Genomic DNA, 23,180 nt, shown 5'->3' with positions numbered 1-23,180 from the left:
TTTTAGTTATTTTGGTTTTTATATTTTATACTATCTGTGTTGTCGGACGATTACATTCAGAAAATAAAACTTTAAAGAATAAAACTTAAAAAAAAATATATCATAGCATGCAAAAATACATGGCACTTTTATTGGCTGACATAGTAGGATCGTAGAAAAATATATACTAAACTCCTGCTTGTTAATAAATATTCTCCTAGTATTCTTTTGTCAAATAGAATAGAGTAGGACAAAAATCCAGATCAAGTTGGTGCAGTCAGTTTACGCAATATGTACGCGTTCACAATCTGCCCGTGATAGTCACATGACTGAGTGGCAATCACATGCGGCCGACCCGCTTGTTGATGTTGCATTGCGGAAGAATGTTACCACTTTCTCCCAGTTGAGATGTTTGCGTACCTCCCACCAGTTTGCCTTAAAGGGACTCATCTCATTGTTTACATCACAGTCAAACATCATATAATGCACTTTACGTTATATACATTATAGTTATATATGTAATCACCTTTGACCTTTTAATGTTAATTATCTACACCAGTAACCAAAATGTATCTAAACTAATTGACTCAAAAGTCATTAATGCAAGAACTATTTGTAATATAGTACATAATATCCTATATATAACATATTTTCTTTATTTTTGCGCCATTGGCTGAATTATTTGTCTGTATAAGAGGCATTATTCACCTGATCTTACTAAAGTACTCGAAAAGTATAAATATATAAAAATTAAGCATATTTTTATTCAACAGCATATTATATACAAATATCGACGAAATGCACGGATGTAGCTACAGATGTAATGACATTTGTCATAACTCGAAGTATAAAACTAGAAATTAAACATTATTGCTTCACCAACGACATACATATTTACACTAAACAATGCATAGCGAGCCTTTTCATGAATGAGAAATATCTATTACTAATTATTATTAAGTCAACACTTCATAAATTAATATGCATATAAAAAAATTACATAAAAATACCTACTGTGTTCCTCACGACAGGATAATGGATTTTCATATAACATAAATAATTAACATTATTTAATTGAGAATTAAATTGCCGTTCACATATGTTTATTCATAATTGTAATAATCATATGTAAATGCTAATTATCAGGACGTTTATAAGAATACTTCAACAAAATAAAAGATAAAATAATAAATATAAATTGTAGTCAAACAATTTTATAAATAGAAACTAATTTCTTGACCAATCACAAAATTCCATAAGATAGCTTGTGTTGAGTACATCTTGACTTGATTTTCCTGTAAATTGTTGCACAATCTACACCTGTTACTGAATAGCATATTGAATTGCGGAAACCAAATTTATTAGTATCCAATAATATTATGTAGGAGACATAATATCATTAGATAAGAATAGTATACTGTATTAAATATACATTATACTAAAATCTTAATCGTTTATAATTATCATTAATTACGTTAGTAACTTATCCTGATGTAATTACTGAATAATCAAATCTACTACTACATATGCATTTTTTACAGCATAATTCGATTTCAATATTTCTTTACTTATTGATTTCATATGTAAAGATATATGTAAATCGAATTTATTTCTCTAATTGGAATAAATTGCCCCATATGTTAAAGGGAAAATGCAAACCGATTTTTCAACATTTCCCATTTTCAGAAATCGGTTTGCTTTTTCCCAATTTTGTATACATGTATGTGTTCCATTGCATTTAATATGTTTAATAAATCATTTGTAAACAAACCCTTATATTTATTAGAAACTAAATACTTTGTTGCAAACATTAGTCAAAATAAATGGTACATGAAATTTGATGTCATTTGCTGTAGATTCTAAAAGTAGAGTCACTTATTTAAAGAAAGATATCATTATCTCGAACCGGTTGAATTATGTGTACGTGCCATAACGTAAGGCTGCACATTTCGGGGAACAACAAGCCATTCTAACATGCAGAAATTAATGGGGTTATGGCACTCTTTATTAGAGCTGTGTAATATATCCAGAGTTCTTTATTTATTTATGTGGGTATCTATTGCATAAAAATAAATAATAGAATCTAAGTAATTAAATGTATTGATACTGTATAACGTTACTCTGAAATCTAATTAATAGATATTTTGCTACTTTTCTGACAGGCGGATAAAGTTGAGAATATAAAAAGAGAAGTAGGAATAAAAACATGTTAGATATATGTATAACATAATTATGAGGAATTATTAGTAATAGGTACTGTGACCCATTGCTACCATGTACTACTTCCTGGAAACTATTATTAAATATTAACACCTTATTATTACAATGAAATACTCGAAATAATAATAATAACCGAAGAGAATTTACAGTCGAAATGAAATTACATGACGTCAGTCCTTCATTAAGCAGAGTTTGTGTTATGGGTACTAGAACAACTGATACAAAGACTTAAATAAATATTTTCGTATATACAACATACATATTATACATATAGGACAGCTGGACCTAAAATATTTTTACCGCGCGAGGAAATGAACCAGATATCATCGGAAACAAGGCGGTGTGCTTAACCGCTAAACCACCGAGGTCATCTTATGGATTAATTAGATTATTACAAGCACTGGACTGATTTTGTAACAGTAGACAATATATATTGTACATGTAAACTTAAATAATAAAGTAAAATAAATAAAAGGTTTTCAAACGGCTTCATTAAATATCAAATCACTCATAATATTATACCAAACATTCTTAACAAAATAATACATACAACAACGTTATGATAGTAATTCTAAAAATATATTACTTTCCAAATACATCATCATCATTATATTAAACTATTCATCATTTATTACTACGCATGAGTCGTTAGTTATACAAGTCTGGGTTTAATAAGCCATAAGACATTCACAAATAAATAGCAATTCAAGTAAATTGCAATCCATTTTTTCTCTTTGTTTACGATGAATGAATATTATATCCATAAATTTTATAGTCCGATTAAAATTTTGACAGTGTTCGTAACTTTTTTTTTATATATTGCAGTATATATAGCTCTTGGAACAGATAACGCGACTAGTAATCTAAAAGGTCAAAGGACCCTAAGACCTCAAATGTCCGGGTCGACGAACCCGGACAGAACTAATATAAAGACTCAATTCTCGAGTTATATCAAAATTTCTTAGGACCACATCAAAAATGTCAATCAAAATTTAAATACTTATTTTTCAAAGAAGTACATTCTTAGATCTTTGATTGATATGACCTTGCATTTAAACAAACACACAGGATCTAGGTTATCATTAAGTCTCTTATTATTTTCCTGTTAGTATTGAGGATTACCTACGTTATCTGTTAAATAATACATTATTTAATAGAAAACGTAGGTAATCCTCAGTATAAATAAAATAAATTAATAAGACTACCTACAGGTAGTCTTATTAGTTTGTTTTATTTATAGCCTCACCAAAAAGATCTAAATCTTACCATGAGTATTGGTGTATAATAATGGATTAGATATGTCTAAAGATCTCCACGCATATGAATTGTTCATGAATTGATATCCACAGCACTCTCATTCTCATACTCCGTATGTATAAAAGAGTTGTGGATAATATGATAAATTAAGTATAAACCATTGTATGTTAACAAAATATGCAATTTTTTTGATAGATATAAGAATAGAAGATTGCACAAACAGACAGATAGATTTTCTAATTCCTTTAATTTTAAGTTAATTCAATACATGTATTATTTATTTGTGCTAAAGTTTCGTACAGTGTAATATTATATCTTAATGTCTGTAAGTCTTAGTCACATTTTGAAGTGCGGTTATGTACATACAATAATTATAAAAAACCACAAACCATCATAATCGCCGTTCATATCGGAAGGGGCTCCTAACTACATACAGTGTTATCTCTAATATGCACGTATCAAATATCAGTAAATCACCATTTGGAGTGTAACAATGATCGCGCACGCTCACGAGCTGTGCTCACGCGCATCCTTGGTACGCGAATAATTGTCCCTTCTCCTATTCTTAGGTTACCGACCCTGAGATATACTCTGTATACAATAAAATTCATAATAGTACCATATAATACTAAAATTAATAACTACAGAAGGTCGTTTAATTATTATCAATTTTTGATAATTATGTTTTATTTGGGATATATAAAAAGGTGGTCATGAACGCACTATATGTACATATAACAAAAATTTAACTGATCACATACTCGGAAGACATATGAGAAACAAAGGGAACAACTAATTGGAGTTGCTTGAAAATTAGTCTGTCAGGTACATTACTGACTTGTAAGCTTTGGTAAGCGTTAATTAAAATTTAGTACTTGTTTTATGTCAATCCATTTAAAAACAAAAGATTTATAAGGATACAAATCGTGAGATCTGCTAGTCTAAAACTATATGCTATAAGCAAAATTTTCATCTGTAATATGAAATGTATGGATGTTTTAACGGAATATTAACCTCTGACTCATAGAGACTGCAAACAGAACTTCAACCCATATCTGAAGGAGACGTCGTATGGTAGGTATATATATCCGAAAATACAAGAACAAATAAATAACCCTGGGCAATTCACACAACGCCATCTAGACCCAAGTTAGGCTGATACAAATACACAGACTTTTTTTCGTAAATACATACATATTATACATAGAAAATACCCAGACCGACACAAACAAACGTAACCATGAATACAAATATTTGTGCCGTGCGAGGAATCAAACCTGCGACCATCGGAAGAAAAGCGGTGACCTCTACCGCTGGACCACCGAGGCCATCTAAGTCTAGAAATAGTCAGTGATCGCAAGGAATCCACAAGGTGGATGAGTTTTTTAGCCAGTTAGCTCACTCCGCAATCAACTGCTTTGATAACAACGATCCCTGCTACCTCACGATCCTTGGTGCAATATAAACTCGTCCTCTAACGCAACCCCTGCACGTTTCGAGATTTATAGATCTCATGCGTATTGCGTATCAGCAGTAGAGCTACAGCTAACATGTGCTTGTTACTATTTGCATTATAGATGATGTATGAGTAATAGAAGCTAAATATTATAATTTATTACAGATATATAGAAAAAGTTCCTGACACTTATTAAATGAATGCATGCATTTATTGATGGCCTCGGTGATCTAGCGGTTTAGCAGACAGTCCTACTTTCGATGGTTGCAGGGTCGATTTCTCGCACGGTACAACCATTTTGTATTCATGAGTATGATTCTTTGTAATGCATATATCATATATTTATTTCAAAAATATATCAAAATATTTTTATAAATTATTTAGTACCCATAACACAGGCTCTGTTTAGCTTAAGACTGGAATGCGCTAAGTGAATTATCCAGGAGAAAAAAAGTATATGTAATATATCCAGCACTCCTCTCAACATATAATTTCTGTTGAGGTAGCTACAGCCCCACCAGATGATTCATCTCGAAGACATGACGATTGTGGTTATGGTGATGGTTACATATAATTTGACCTAATAGGTACATAACATAAACGACACGGTACGCCTCTGCAGGAATATGAAGTCTTCATATTAACGTCTGTATAAATAGAATGATGTAGTATGAATATCAACTATTTATCTCATCATCCTATTGTTGTGATATACAAAACTATCTATATCACAATTTTAGGATCTAACGGAATCCTAAAAATTAATATTTATCTATACCACGAGCTTAATCACATCACAAGCATTATCCCTAGTACATGTTCATTAAACGACATCCGTTTATTTTCAACATACGAAATGACGTCGCCATAATCACAGAAACAATTTAAACACTAATTGGCTTTTCCATAATAATTTACTTACGGATTTATTCTCAATGACAATATCCGCTTCTACTATACATTAATTCACTTTTAATCAATGTCTTTTTAAGTATAATACACAGCATGAAACAAAATACATAGACAAAGAGATTGTAGAGTGTTTAAATATCTTATTACACGCCGCGCATTGCATCTTAATGAGAGTGTCAACTTACTAAAGTACTTTTACTATAATAGAATTGTATTGAGTAGGGCTTCTGGTGCCAAAAACAATTGAAGTAAAATTTAAGTAAGGACATTTTATCATACTCATCTGTTTTCTCGAATGCAGAAATCTTTTTTTATACCACAGTGGTGGCAATCAAGGGGCTAATACGGCTTTTTGAACTTCTGTTAAAAATCAACAGATGCGTGTAAAGAAACTCTTCTGAAACTGCACTATTATTTTTCTACACCATACATTGGTAGATATCGCCGCAAGGTGTAAAGTCCTCCATATGAACTTTTACCTTTTGTATATACTAAAGTTAATTGAATAAATATTATAAAATAAAAAAATATAAAAAGTATACTGTATATCTACAATTGCACACTTTTGTGGTATATTAGATACCACAAAAGTGTGCAATATTCGAGGATAAGTAATGGAATCATAAATTACATCGCTTCATATATGTATAAATATAAAAAGTAATGATATATTCTCAATCACTATCATTACATAGTATAAAACAAAGTAGCTGTCACTGTCTGTCCCTATGTACGAGTATGCCTAATCTCTAAAACTACGCAACAAATTTTGAAGCGTTTTTTTAATAGATTTATAATAATTCAAGAGGAAGATTTATATGTATAATACATGTACACCTGTATGAAGCCGGGGTGGGTAGCTAGTATAAAATAAAGGCATCTGTCGCAAACTCTGCGGAATTTTATGACATTTATATTTAAATCAGTTTGAAATGTCTTTTTTACAATTTTAAAATTGTCGTATAAATTATTGTTACGTATGTATACTTTTTATTGTTAATGTTCGTATCTACATTGTACTAATTTTCAGTTTTTTATCCGTCGTTTAAATAATCTCACACGTACAATCCACTTAGCTATCGCCCACAGCATCTCCAATTCATAACACTGATTCAAAATTCCAGAATAATTTCTAAACAGAGCAGATTAATCATATAAAATTTAATCTCGTTTAACTCGACACATTACTCCAACATATTCGACGGTCAGTTTTATTTATAGCCAATTCAGAATTTAAAATCAAATCTGCTCTATTATTAAGAAAATGGTACGTTACTCTAATGATTGGTTGTTTTAATGTGAGTTAAGCAACATTTATGGGCATAAAACTCATTACAGATTAATACAATTTTAAGGTAGATTCACATTAGAATAAGTACAATGTAGGATATTTTAATGCCTACACTGTATCGTTACGAATTCATCACTTCTTATATTTGTAAAGAAGTGCCAATTATAATTATAACAATATTAAATATTATTCTAATACTATTATATCCATCTTAATAATTTAATGGATTAATAACGTAATATTAAAATCATATTCCCTAATATACATATAACAGACAAAAATATAAAATTAAATACTAAGAATAAAATTTTATTGTATGCTAATATGATATTTATTAAATTGACTCAAATATCCACTAAACATATATGCGAAATATAAGTACAAATAACATTTTGGCAACTACTATTTTCGAAATAAAATGTTACATAACTCAGCCACTAAAATATAAAACAATAACAATTAGTATTCTTGCCTATACACCGACTACAGAGTCGTCCTAGTTCGACTATTCTTTTAAATGTCTGAACAGCTGAAACCGAATAAGGAATGCTTTTGTACAGCTATATCAGGAAAGCTGAACGAATCTGTTAAATATGTTTGCATTACTTTAACATCACGTGCTTGTTGAAAGTGAAATTTTTGGTAATATCGCCTTGTAATCTTATATACGTGTATTCAAAATCGTTAATCAAATTGAAAAATCCATTATTTTTATTTGCCATAACCCTAAAAAATAATGATTGTTAAATTATTCTTTACTCTTTCTAAATTGTTATTAACCATAAAATATGTTAATATTTTTATGTCAAAATACTTCCACAAGTATAAGTTTTAATTAAACGTAACTAAGTACGTTCCGCATACATTTTGTTTTATTAGTTTTCCATTTCGACAGGTACATAAACTTACTTATCTTATAAAAACGAATTTGTATTAAACTCTATGTATAGGGATATTATGCTTAAAGTTAATATTGAGGTAATGACCTACTCATGCCGTGATGTCATAAGCCAAGTTCGGAACTTCCTTTGCCACTTTCACTTAATAATTTCGTATTGACACTGCAGTATTACATCACACTTATTATATCCTCCTTTAATAATAGTCTCTGATTCAATTTCCATATACGTAAAGTAAGTAATATTAGGAATATTGTTTATTTTGTTAGTTTCATGAAGAAATTTCCAGCATCCAAATGCAATATGCTACAATATTAAAACGACATGGACTCGAGTACGCGTGAAACAACTAATTAATATAGTAGGGAATGGAGCTAAACTTCTTTATAAAAATTTACCAAAAGTAGATTGCTCAATCTAGCCTAACCCCCTAACAGCTAACTTTATAAGTAGTGTTATAGTAGTGTTAGCTCAATAGCTAACACTATTAAATAAAATTTAAAATTACAAATGACTAAAATTACAGAATAAGGGGCATGACATCTTAGTTTTCTGGAATGGCAACACCTTACGGATGTAACAAGATAACGTCACATCAGTAGTGCTGTTTACAGGAGATCTTAAATTTCTTAATTATACCATGAATATTTTCATAAAAAATATGAAAATATACATATAAGTGAAGTCACTAATTCTCTTTTTGTTTTGCCTATATAATTAATTTAAAATGAAATATCCAATCATTACCTAATATTATTTTGTTTATCATATGTACATGAATGCTAAATATGTGTTTAGGAAGGGCCTGTCTGTAAACATAAATTTCAAGGTAGCACTAATATACATTGATCAATTTATAAATTACATGCCCATGTGAATTTACTACATGCACACAGACAAAAATACATTTTCCCTCCATCAAAACAGCTGTTGGCAATAAAACACTCAATTGTTACATCCCCTTGACCTTCTCAGTGCAAATGTATAGAACAATCCGCAATTAAAATTCGTAACTAACTTTTATAAAGTAGGTGTACATATTTGCAATCGGCCTAAATAGATGAAAAATTCTCACAGCCTCGCGGCCACATGTACTTCGTATAGTTTTGTCACTCGACTTTTCTTATCCACCATTCGCAAAAGTGAAAGCAACGTAACCGCGTACAATCGAATAAATATTAACCCGCGTATTATGCAACATACGATCAATATAATAACCTCACTTACTTGTGCATTGACGTTTACACTCTCACGTTGTTTTTGTTACTTAACTTTTACACACTTGAGCTATTACAAAGTCCTTAACAATTGTCACATATTTATTCTTTGAAGTGACTTAACCTATATTATTGTTAATCATCCTATTATTATAGAATTATTTAATAACGAATCTGTTTCAAGTTATTTTGAGTGGCAATATTTGAATTCTATAAATAATTTTAAAAGAGAGCTATTCTAAAATACCTATAATTAAAATTAAATTTTGGTTCTATTAATATACCTGTTATTATATGTACATATATTACTGTATAACATACAATCGTGCCGTCTCAATAAAAGCCATTAACAAAGTTTTCTCACATTTTTCAATTTGTGAATGCTAGTTTAGTAACATGTATCAATTTTTAATTGTAGTTATAGTGTATGTAAGAGGTTATATGTAAAGCATTTTGTTATTGTACCTACTAAATCTACTATCGAACTTAATCGAATAATAATGGAAATAATTTAATATTTTTACTTAGTTCAAACAATATTTGATTTGTTTTTTTTTTTTTTCCAAAATTCAACTAACCTTTGTTATGAATTCATTAGCGTTTTTACTGGTCCAAATCTCTATGTAAAAGCACTCGCAACCTTTCACCCGACTTTCAACTTGGCATGAAACGAATCAATCATAGTTCTCGTCTACATCTGTATGTAAGTATACACCTGTCCTAATTTATTGTATGTCATACTTGGTAAACTAATTGAACTCTGTTAAATTAGTTAATTAATTAGGTCTTACATTCTTAAGGTAATTAATTTCATATCTTATGTAAGAGTATAGAAAATTATACGCATTATTTAGACAAATGTAAGTTTATTAATTTATATCATTGCTTTTGATTTAAATGAGTTACTAAATAATCCATGAGTTTTTACATTACACCTTAAGTTGTAACACGATACTGTAGCAAAATAACAGATAGAAAAATCAAATAAGACACGTCAGATATGACCGTCAATCAAACGTCCAATCAATTCCAGTATCATTGACCACCAAACTACAAGAGTATTCTGAAATGAATTGTTAAAAATTACACTTGAACTATTGAAGGTCAAGTGTATTGGCTCTATAAAGAAACTTGATTGCTAGTTGCACGCACGATATAATAATATAAAACATTATCTATACGGGTGGGAATGCAGATTTTCTGTTTATATTTCTTACTTTTAAATCATTTAATATTATTATAACATATGAACAAATAAACAATCAACGTGATCTAAAACGACAATCAGCGACTATAATCATCACGTGTATCTAAAAATATACTTTCAACAGACCTTTAGTCCAGCCTTCTTATTCTACAGCCACCGCACCGATCGTGGATAAAGATCGTTTAATGTGAGAGAATACGTGTAAATAATTAATATATTAAATATTCCTGTTTTAACTGATGTATTCTTTAAATTTATGCAAAAATAATTTATACCTATTCAATATAAAATATATATAATCTATACAGATTTTTTTCATCATTAAGTATTTCAGCCTTCATTAAAGTGTTCTTAAATGTGATAGCTAGTTTTTAAAATGTAGCTTTATAGATATGTACTAATTGCAATCCACTACGTACAGCCTCCTAAATACCGCTAGCCCATTATCAATTCACTCATTTAATTTATATGCCATAAGGCTTATAAATAAAAATCAAACTGTGTCTGAACGACATTCATCTCGAATCAGTTCTTCGCTTAACTGTGCTTATTTTGTCAACATTCATACTACTAAAAACAAAACAAATAAACAACAAACTGGCAAAAGTAGGTAGTGTGTTCACCGTGTCAGTAGCGCGTAAATTGTCGCGGGGACGCGCGAATTAAATTTTGTCATCGAATACGCAATCGTCGTCGGCGGGGAAGATAGCGTCATCATCGAACGTAACCACGAAGTTTGATAACTTGGTAACTTTCTCTCTCGCGAGCGCTGACGGGTCGGTTGTTGAATCGGTGGCAAGTCGCAGCCTCCCAGCGGCGGTCGTTGCAGCAGAAGCAGGCCGTTCGAGGCGACGGACGCGCGTCAGCCACACGGCTCGATTTCGAACGCGGCTTTTGAATACGTATGGACATTCGAACGTTTGATTGGAAATATAGTGATATTGTTTTGTTTTCTGTTATCCACCGGTGCCAAAATGGGAACCAGAAGACCGTAAGTCCTAGAATATTCCTAGAGTACTTATATTTAAATTATTTCACTCATATGCACATGCCCTTACTTATGACGTCATTGTATTATTTATACGTCTCGAAAATAATAAAATTAAATTCGTAATATTTGTCTCTTATTCTTGTGGCTAGTTTTTTAGGATTCAATAACAGAAATTCTTTCGATCACAAATATAGAACAATTCTAATATAGGTTTCAACTTCAACTCCTTGATCTTTATTCAAATTAAGATTTATAAAGATGTTACATTTTTGTAAGGATGTATAATTTATCTCTTATATATTTATTATATTTATCTCTTTATCTTATATCTTATTATATATAAAATAAATATGAAAGTTTAATTAATGATATAAATTTTAGTTACTAATAAACTTTAGAATTTATTTATAAGAGTCTTATATGATTTCGCAAAAAAAACATCAGAAGGCACTAGATACAATCTCGTCTTGTTAGACAACACTTCCTGTTAAACTCGTCATGCTATAACACACAAAAATAATACCTACTAACTCTAAAATTTTTCAGTGACATCTAACACTAATGTACAAACACTAAAGAAAAACAAATTCTCGAGAATCATCAAAACTTCTGTGACGGGAACAATAACCAGACAGAAAACAATTGTTAGAATAATCACATAATAATAGAGGTTGTTATTTTTTTCTTAATTTTTTTATTTATTTAGTAATATCTAAATACGTAACTAAACATGCAATCTTGTTGTTGAGTACTAGACGTTTGTCATAAGTTATAGCCAACTAGCCAACTACAATGTTTTTTACTAAATACATTCACGAACCGACAAAAAGATAATTGAATGGGCTCGCACGTTGTCCCGTGTCAACTTTCGCACCTCATGGCCATTGTTCCAATATTCGTTTGACAGTTTAACTTGTGACCCCAGTTGTTCCTCCAAGGCAAAAGTTGCGTTAACTGAAATACAAATATTATAGTCGTAAACGATAACTATGTCGAGGTTGATTAGAGCTTTTCCGTGCAATCTTTATTTTTATTTATTAAACTAATGGATCATTCACAGATTTAATCAGTTCAATAAATACTCATAATATATGTATGTTCGTAATTCTGCTAAGGACACAAATTGTAAAGCGGTTATTTGAAAATCAACCTTAATATATTTACATAACATTTAGAAATAATTCGGTATTTCGTATGAAATACAGATATCCTATGTAACAAACTCAGAGTAAAGATTGACTTATTTACTTGAAGAATAAATTGTTACAATATAAATAATTAGTAATTGACTTTGGCAAAACCGTCGAATAGCATACAGGAAGCTATTGGAGTACAAATATTTTATTCGCATTCATATTTACGAGTACACATAGCCAATCAACTATTCAATCAGGCAATTGTTGATTGGTTTTATTTTGTTATGGCCATAAAGCAATATAAATATTGACTAAATACTTAGAACTTATTGTCGTGTTATAAAATCAGAATAATGTTGTTATATATTTCTAATAAAACGATATCTTATAAACTTGCTATATATATATTGCTCCCGACAATCATTTTAACTTCATCCGAAAATCTTCAGATCAGATTAAATGCAGTCCTTTTCACAAACAAGTTGAAAACTTCATCAAGTTTAGAATCTTCACATTTGGGAGAATAGAGTGAGCACTAACATATGCTATTGCAAAAGTAAATCAGTGTTCGTAACTCGAACACCAGCACCCGTTCACGAGAATGACCGATGACATAAATATATATATAGAATAAGTACATTGTTGTCAGGTCATTTCCTATGCATTGCCACTTCTGAGGTCTAAGGTGTTACGCCAATTGTAACAGAGATTACATTGAATGTTTTACTCTTCAGACCGTAACACTATAACGCACGCATCGCTGCTTCACAGCAAATATAGGTAAGATATTAACTAATAAAATTATGTGGCCATGCACATCATTTGGTAGAGTTTGACTTATAGGCGCCAATTTTATACATTTTACGCTAAATTAATAAATATATATATATATTTTATAAAAAATTTTTCAAAGTCCTTTATTTAGATAAGACAAATTTCAATACTCTAGCTTATTTATTACCTAAACAAAGCCTTTTGCACCAAGTCAAGCATTTACCGAAGTGACTGAGGCAGCAACGACTATTTTTAATTAAACATGAAATTTTATAATACTATGCTATGTAGAAATAAATACAGATAATTCGGTAGCACCCTATTGCTATGACAGAGTAACATTTGTGGTTGAGATACCTCAATGAGTAATAAAACTGTTAACTATATTCTACTGAACTGTTATTACTGATGTCAAGAAACCAAAAATACGTGGTAATATTTTTATGTATCAACCTACGAGTACCTAGATGAATCATAGTAATAGTCTAACGCTGTATAGTACAAATTTAACATATGCTAATATATTTATAAATTATATTAATATGGTTATAATATTTTTACTACTCAGTAAATCAAAACCTGTAATATAAGTAAACTATTTTCATAATTACCTGATTTTACGATAAAAGCTGCATTTTACACATTTTTACGTTATTATTATACATGACCTCAGACCGGAAAACAAGGTAGTCGATTAGTTTTATATTACAATAAATACAAATATTCTTTGTTGACTATACTCGTAGTAATTTAATACGCGGAAGTTATTTGCTAAAAAAAGTATTCGGCGGTAATATCGTCGGTTACGTGTCCTAAACGTTTAAAATAAAATTATAGTAGATATTAGTAGATACTATTTTGTGGTCACACTGAGGAGATGAAAATGTTTATATATATATATATATATATATATATATATATATAAATATATATTATTTTTTATTATTTAAATTGGAGTACAACACACAAAATAGACAGTCTTCAATGAAACGAACTTCCATACAAGAAAACAAAATAATAAAAATAACAATACTTTTAAAGTAAACATTACTAGAATTATTTATAGTAAGGGTTGAAGGTGGGTAGTTTTAATTATGTTACACAAGGTCTCTAAAATCTTAACTAAATGAATCGCCTAGACACTATTAGCTAAAAGACATCAACGAGCCAAGCCTTTCTTTCTTTATAAGCCAAGCTTAAACAAAATATAATATTTTGAAAACAGACGGATATATGTATATACTTATATACTTATCTAAAGATTCACTGGCTACATTTGTTAACCATGGTTGTTTAGTGCTAGCTCATTATTAGGTCAAATATGTTATAACATTACGCTGTTTTTATAAACAAACATAAATACCGTACTTTGTACAACACTAGTTTCTTGTTCTCTATACTTATATATAATCTATGATTTATTTCTATCTATTTTCCAATTCCTGTTTTTGTTGAAAATAAGCAATGTATTTTCTTTGTGTTGCGTAATAGTGGATAATTATTAATACAATAAATCACCTAACTAATTTTTCCACAATTTACTCGAAGTATGTTATATATTCTTACTATAGTAATAGTAGTAATAGTCTTATAATAGATCTAGATACCTAAGGTATCCAGGTAATTGATGTTAGATATTATCCTCTTCGAAGATTAGCAACAACAATAATTGTAAAGGCATTAGCATTTTTTGTATAAATGTATTCTTTAGAAAACATCGTATTTAAATATAAATTTACATAGCAGGAAAATGCTTAGTAATTTCTTAAAATTATTCTTATAATTACAAGATTTAATTAATACCTTATTGTTCATTAATATACACATTAGCAGACAAAGTCTATCTGTTTGTATATTCGCGATAGTTCCAAAAACAACTAAACTGGTATTCATGCTGTTTTCATCCATCAACACAGTAAGTAATGAAAATAATATATAATACAGTTTTGTACCATTCGAGAAACGCCGGTGCGGATCACTTATTTGAATTATAATAATGATTGACCTTAACAAAGTATAAACCAAAGTCTCCCACGCCTCTGTACGCTTCAATCTTTTAACCACGCAACAGATTTTGACGTAGTTATCAGCAATAGACAAAATAACTAAGAAGTTTATGTACACCCGTGCGAAGCCGGAGCGAGTAGGTAGTATAATATGAATATTGTTAAATCATTACTGGCAATACATATAATACGTCTTTGTTTTCTCGAGATCTCCCTCCGGGTCCGTTTATGTCCGTTTACATATATAAGCAACAGTTACCATATACCACCAGGTCGATCAGTAGCTTATATGGGATTCCATTTACATTTTATAAAATGAGAAGTGTCCAAAATGAATGACAGTTATAAATTATTTATTTTTGTTAATTGTTGAATTAGAGCTAGTTTCAATCTTGCTAGTGAACAGTTACAAAACTAAATGAAGAGAATAATTAGAATTTAAATACTCAACTTATTTTATTTTCCTTGATCATTCACACAGTTTTTCAATAGAAACTAAGAATGGATTACTATTTTATTTCACCTTTTAAATCAATCACATTTCAAATAGGATGTTCACAATTTAGTTGCATGTTTTTGTTTTTGTTTTATATCAAATATTGCATAAAATTTTGTTCTGTATGTCACTTCCTCCCGGATTATTTTTTAGAATAAAATATAGGCAATATCCGTCCACGTGATACAATCTCTCTTCGTACCAAATTTCATTAATACCTGTTTAGTTGTGAAAAGCCAACAGACTGAAAGACTTCAACATTTATAATAGTGTTACTGTGCTGGTTATGATTTTTTGAGTACTACTTCCGTATTTGTTCTATAATGACTCCATCCACACAGAAGAATTCTACATAAAATCAATTTACCCTTATCTATAATAGAGATACTGCTATATATAGGTTTTAGTTTGTCATATACATATGGAATGTACTAATTTAAAAAATATATAACAATATGCTGCGGTTTGTTCCTTATTCGTTTATGCGTCAAACTTATGTTGAAGATCGATCAGAAAATAAATAATAGGAATATTGAGCAATTAATTATAATAGAATAATTTAATTTTCAACAAATATTTTTGCTACTTTTATTCCAAACACATATCTCAGTTACTTAGAATATAAAACAATACTAACATTGTAAAAATATAATGCGTTTAAAACTACTCTACAAGTGCTAATCGTCAAAAAATATAACTAAGATATTGGTACAGGTTATATTGAACACGAAAAATAATTCGTGTTCAATATAACCTGTACCTTACATCGAGATGCTCACATGTTCAAATGCAAGGGTGATGTAACTTTGCCCCGACAAAGAATGCGGGTCACAATTGAAACGTAAAGCACGGAGGCACTATTGTCTATGCGTCAATTTGTTTGTTACGTAATATTTATATGCCACTGTTGTATAGGATTATGCGTGACTTCAATTTAAGCGGTTTAATAAGATTAGAAAGCCATGAATCCATTATTGTTCAGTATCTACACAAGTTAAAGAGATTATGAAGGTATGTTGTTACAAAATATGTCACAATGTCATACGTCTGACATTCGATATGATTATTAACTGTTAACTATCTACCTGCAGGTTTATTTGGACTAAGGTTAGAATATTCAATATTCATATAAATATTCTAACCTTAGTCATTAGGATTTAGATATTAATATATTTATAGCAGTTGATTAGTGAGTATCAGTAAATCTAAAAAGCAGGATAGTTTTAGGGGAACGGGTATGTACTTATATAGATATTATTCTTGACTGAACTCCACATGCGTGTGGTGTCGCCGTAAGAATAGCACCACCCCCTCTCTTCCCGTGGATGTCGTAAAATGCGACTAAGGGATACATCGACCAGTGGACGAGCAGTAGCGTTCTACTGAGTAAATACCATCACACTGCGATCGCCAACCCGCATGCCAAGCGTGGCGATTATGGCAACATCCCCCCAAATGGATTTACACCCAAGGCCCCGGCCCCCAGTCCCCGGCGGCCCCGCTAGTCTTGACCATGGTAGCGGTCATGGAAACGGCGGGGCAGGGGGTGCGAAGAATCTCCGGGTAAGACTAGGCTACCAGAAACGACGACCACTGGCCCTGGCAACATACAACGTTCAAACACTGCGGACCGACGAAATGCTAACTGAACTGGAGCAAGAGTTGAGCAGATTACAATGGCATGTCGTGGGATTATCTGAAGTCCGAAGAAAGGGGGAGGACTCGATAGTCCTGAAATCCGGCAATCTGCTTTACTTCCGGGAGGACGATCAACTGTCCCAAGGCGGTGTCGGGTTCCTCGTCCACAAGTCCCTTGTGAATAATGTTATCAAGGTCGAGAGCGTGTCGACTAGGGTAGCGTACCTGATACTCAGAATTATTAAACGGTATTCGTTGAAGGTCATCCAAGTGTACGCTCCAACTTCGACGCACTCCGACGATGAGGTTGAGGCTATATATGAGGATATCTCTGGAGATATCCTCATACATATGTATGGCTCTGGAGCCATACATAGTACAAAGACTCATTATAACGTTATCATGGGGGACTTTAACGCAAAATTGGGCAAACGAAGCGGTGATGAGCTGAGAGTGGGGCAATTTGGTGATCGGAACTTCCGAGGTCAAATGCTGGCCGACTTCATGGAGAAGGAGAGCCTCTTTATGATGAACTCCTTCTTCAGGAAGCCGGAACACCGAAAATGGCCGTGGATTAGTCCCGATGGTGCCACAAAAAACGAGATAGATTTCATCTTGTCAACGAGAAGACAGATTTTCAATGATGTCTCTGTAATCAATGCCGTCAAAATTGGAAGCGATCACCGGATGGTAAGAGGCACATTGAATCTGAATCTGAAATTCGAACGATCCCGACTGATGAAATCCACGCTCCGCCCTACACCTATACAGATACAAAACCCCGAAAGCTTTCAGCTAGAATTGCAAAACCGTTTCGAATGCCTTGGTGACTGCGTTGACGTGGACGATTACAACAACAGGTTCATGCGGCTGGGTCTAAACACTTCAAAATCCGCCGCGCAGAAAGAACCGGAAAAATATCTATCTCTACCCTCAAACTGATGGATGAAAGGCGGAGTATGGTCCTGCAGTCTCCGACTGATGCTTCCCAGTATCGGCAACTTAGCAGGCAGATCTCTAAGTCCTTGACTCGTCACTTACGCCACTTTAACACAAATTGTGTAAAGGAGACTATTGAGAAAAACAAGGGTTCAAAAGTCTTTAACAGGGATCTGGCTGCCGGACAGAGCCAGCTGACGCGACTTAAGACGGATGATGGCAGGATCGTATCGTCTAAACCCGAACTTTTGAGGGAAATTGAGAAGTTCTATGGACAGTTATACACGACAACATGGGCACCTGTTAACAACACGGCGAAAGACCCTAGAGCCAAATTAACCCGACACTATACCGAAGATATCCCGGACGTCAGCCTGTACGAGATTGGTATGGCTCTTAAACAACTTAAAAACAACAAGGCGCCGGACGATGATGGAGTTACTGCTGAGCTTCTGAGGGCTGGAGGTAGACCTGTTTTACGAATCCTCCAGAAGCTATTTAACTCCGTCATCCTCGAGGGCAGAACGCATCAAGCATGGCAAAGGGGTGTGGTGGTTCTGTTCTTCAGGAAGGGAGACAAATCGCTTCTGAAGAATTTCAGACCCGTAACACTGCTGAGCCATGTTTATAAGTTGTTTTCGAGAGTCATCACGAATCGTCTCGCGCGCAGGTTTGACGACTTCCAGCCTCCCGAACTAGCCGGTCTCTCCAGCGGTGCCAAATTGACTATCGGTATATCGAAGCGTTGAAATGTTTGTATGAAAACGCCACTATGTCAGTTCGCTTCCACGACCAGAATTCGAAGCCTATCCAACTGCAGCGAGGTGTCAGGCAAGGCGATGTTATATCGCCAAAGCTGTTTACTGCTGCGTTGGAAGATGTCTTCAAGCTTCTGGACTGGAGCGGGCTGGGCATCAACATTAACGGCGAGTACATCAATCACCTTCGATTTGCCGACGATATCGTGGTCATGGCTGAGACCCTGGAAGACCTTAGCAAAATGCTCGAAGACCTCAGTAGAGTCTCACAAGGAGTAGGTCTTAAGATGAACATGGACAAGACGAAAATTATATCAAACGCCCATGTCGTACCTGCTCCCGTAAAAATCGGAGATTCTACACTCGAAATTGTCGATCAGTACGTATACTTAGGGCAAACTATCCAGCTAGGTAGATCCAATTTCGAGAAAGAGGTCAATCGTCGAATTCAACTCGGATGGGCAGCGTTCGGGAAGCTCCGATATATCTTTTCGTCCAAATTTCCGCAGTGTCTCAAGACGAAAGTTTACGACCAATGTGTGTTGCCAGTGATGACTTACGGCACAGAGACGTGGTCGCTAACGATGGGCCCCATGAACAAGCTCAGAGTCACTCAGAGGGCAAAGTGACCGACATAGCCCGAAGAATTGCGACTCTGAAGTGGCAATGGGCGGGGCACATAGCTCGTAGGACAGATGGCCGTTGGGGCAGTAAAGTCCTCGAGTGGCGACCACGGACCGGAAGACGCAGCGTGGGGAGGCCTTCAGCAAGGTGGACCGACGATCTGGTCAAGATCGCTGGAAGGCATTGGATGCGAGCAGCGCAGGACCGATCGTCGTGGAGATCTTTGGGGGAGGCCTATGTCCAGCAGTGGGCTGCGATGATGATGAACTCCACATGCAGTAGATAGAGGCCTTGTCTTACTGTCGAAGTCATGGTAAACGTTACTCTAAATATTATTACATTTCACTAAGCACATCACATCCAACGTACAAGGACAATGCGGTAGACTCTGACTCACGTATTTTATTTATCATATTTTTTCCATTACGGAGAATTGGTTAAAAATTTACGCTGACACACAAAATTAGGATAGGAATCTAATAGGCCACAGTAGTAAAAAATCGGTGGCATGTTACGTTCATTAAGTATACGGCTACCGGATGTTACATAACATATACAATGAGACATCTTATTAACTAAAATTTCAGGCAAAATATACTGGCATATGTTTATTCAAATATTACATAAGTGACATGAGTATGTATGTACAACACGAGTGTGTACGATGGTCCCGTTCGCGGACAACGCAACTTTACGCAACTGGGGACCCCCAGCCTTCAACTTCTGCTTGCGTAATCGTGTTTTCGATTTCTTCCAGCCGCCGCCGGCGGATTCACTTTCGTTCGACAAATCGACTACATTTTGTTAATCAGCTATAGACAAATAAGTATTCACGTGGAAACAGTAGAATGAGTGATCTAATAAGCTCGAATGGAGTTAGAAATTTTACTAACGATAAAAAAAGACTTATTTGTTATGTAACACCCTTTATCTATTCTAGTCATTATAGAACATCTAAAATAATACGGAGACAGCTCAGATATAGATGTATCTTCTAATTTTATCTCGACACGATATTAGTGAATTAGTATCTACGTACGTGTCTTATTTGTTTACTGTATTCTGATATTGCAAGACGTTAAGCCTTTTTATAATTAAGTATAGATTACATAAATATACTACTTGCGCATCGGATTGGTTTTTCATTATTTGTATTTAGCAAAATATACTGCTTTTTTTTAGAATTTAATATTTTTAATAATCTATGTTTAATGCTATATGTTATCAATGTTACTGTTATTACGAGTATAATAAAGTTTTCCCAAAGAAGCTGTTCTTCTAAGGGTTCTCTCAGGTTCAATTATTTATTATTGTTAATTGTTGGTATGTAAATAAATATTTCTATACTATATTACTATTTTCAAAATTTCAGAAAATAAATTAGGTATAACGGTTACCCTGCTGGTCATTAGGTAAGAGCGCATGCGCATCATTACAGCATAATAACCGAGCAATAGAATTTTCTTCCTTCCTTTAATATTACACAATATTGACTCATACTTACGCTGTGTGTATACATCATCGATCCTTATGATTTACCTACATGTTTCTGATTAGTTTTTATTTGAAATTTAGGACAGTTTTAGATATTGTTAACTTAACAACATTGAAACATTGACACGAAGTTTCTAATTTATATATTTTATTCAGTATATTTCTAAATATAATCATAAATATTAATTAAAAAAGAAGAAGATATCTCACGTATGCCAGATAAGAGACTAGTGACATAAAGACATTTTCCCTATAAAAGAATATAACTCAGACTCAAAGTTTTTTAATAATTTATTTTCTTCCTACCTTTAATTCAATTCAAAAACTATAATGCATTTTTATTACATATATATTTAATATTGTTTAAAAGCAAACATATTTGGCGAACTAATAGAAATATGTACATTACAAATCCGGATGCAGAATTCAGCCCATATTACGTGCCGTCATGCAGCTCACCAGAGGTCATGACTACGATACACATGTTAGGAAGTAATTAAAGGCCAATCAACCTATCTTAAACTATTATCGACAGGTAATTAAGAACTATGTAGCAATAAAAGTTGTAAAAAACGAACAAAAGACGGAACTGAAATTCTGATTTCGGAGCGGAATTGACACTCTTATAAATTTCTATGTAATGAAGTGATGAAGTCAAACCTCATTGTGTTCTTGTATATAAAATGTAGTACGCTTTCATCCCCAGGATGTCAGAAGGGACCTATAAAATTGAGCACAAATACTAAATATATAAATAAAACTAATAAACTAAAATACGCAAAGATAGGACAGTATAGAAGGATAAAATTATGAAGTTTAAAATCTTGAAGCCGATAGATATACTCCTATAACAGGAAATCTTATATCTATAAAACCCTTTAAATAAAAGTACAAACAACTAGCATATAATTTGTTAATATAACACAATAGTACACAACACTATATTTTCGTATCATCTTTCTTTCTTTAAGTACGGTATACATTTATGACATGCTACAATTTATAAAATTCTTTAGTTTTGTTATTTTTTAAACGCTAGAGATGAACATATTTTTTTTTGTTATTTAGATATATTGTGCTACTTTTGTAAATTCCGATAATTTTCGATAAATAATAAAATATGTTAGCGCTCTGACTAAATTTCTACCTAGAGCAGCTCAAACTGAGATCATGACCAAATTTGAGAAAAATGTGTTTAAGCAATTTCATACATAAGTTCTAAGTATATAATGGACACTTTTGAAGGAAGAAAATAGAATATTTTTCTAAACCCTAGCCAACTTCAACCCCAAAGGTTAATGACGACTCAGTACAAAAATATATACATTATTCCATCTATTGTCTACAAAGTGAAATATCAGTACAATTCTATTAACTAAAATAATTAATAATTTAATTACAAAAAGTATACGTAATTTAATTATTTCAAAAAGAAGAAACTTCAATTTACGGTTAAATAAATTGTTGTATTGTGATCCAATTTCTTTAACGTAATCCTATTTAGTAAATCCTCTATCATTTATACACCATATTTACATACATACATGTTATCACTCCTTTTCATCACTCGAATATAATAAGAGACGACTAAGGCACAAGCAAAGAATATACTATTCAAGAGAGCACAAGTACTTTTATGTAAAAGAAGAAAATGCATAATAAAAGCGGACGAAGTCACCTAGTCTGCAATATATTTTTTTAATGAACTCATTCCTTATCATACGTTTCCATTCATAGAACGCTAATATATTGTTATGATGTATCAATATGTGTATTTCTCTACTAAACATAAAACCGCCGTCCCAAACTAATTTTTCTATAATTAATCTTTATATTTCTTAGTTATTTATATCAATAACAACGTAGTATTAAATGTAACTGACACC

At 32.4% G+C, this 23,180-nt stretch overlaps 1 protein-coding gene across 1 annotated transcript in view; it reads left to right on the top strand.

Annotated features, from left to right (window-relative positions):
• Positions 1-11,273: 11,273 nt before the first annotated feature.
• LOC131842545 (peroxidasin homolog pxn-2) overlaps positions 11,274-23,180 on the top strand; it is a 47,936-nt gene continuing 36,029 nt past the window's right edge. The window contains exon 1 of the mRNA XM_059191115.1: positions 11,274-11,429. Within this exon, the coding sequence (XP_059047098.1) occupies positions 11,413-11,429 (17 nt within the window). The 5' untranslated portion in view covers positions 11,274-11,412. The remainder of the gene's footprint in view (positions 11,430-23,180) is intronic.

Source organism: Achroia grisella, unplaced genomic scaffold (genome assembly GCF_030625045.1).
Source record: "Achroia grisella isolate CSIRO2021 unplaced genomic scaffold, CSIRO_AGI_Agris_v1 utg241, whole genome shotgun sequence".
NCBI classification, from domain to species: Eukaryota; Metazoa; Arthropoda; class Insecta; order Lepidoptera; family Pyralidae; genus Achroia; species Achroia grisella.
This window is presented reverse-complemented; position numbering and strand designations above follow the sequence as displayed.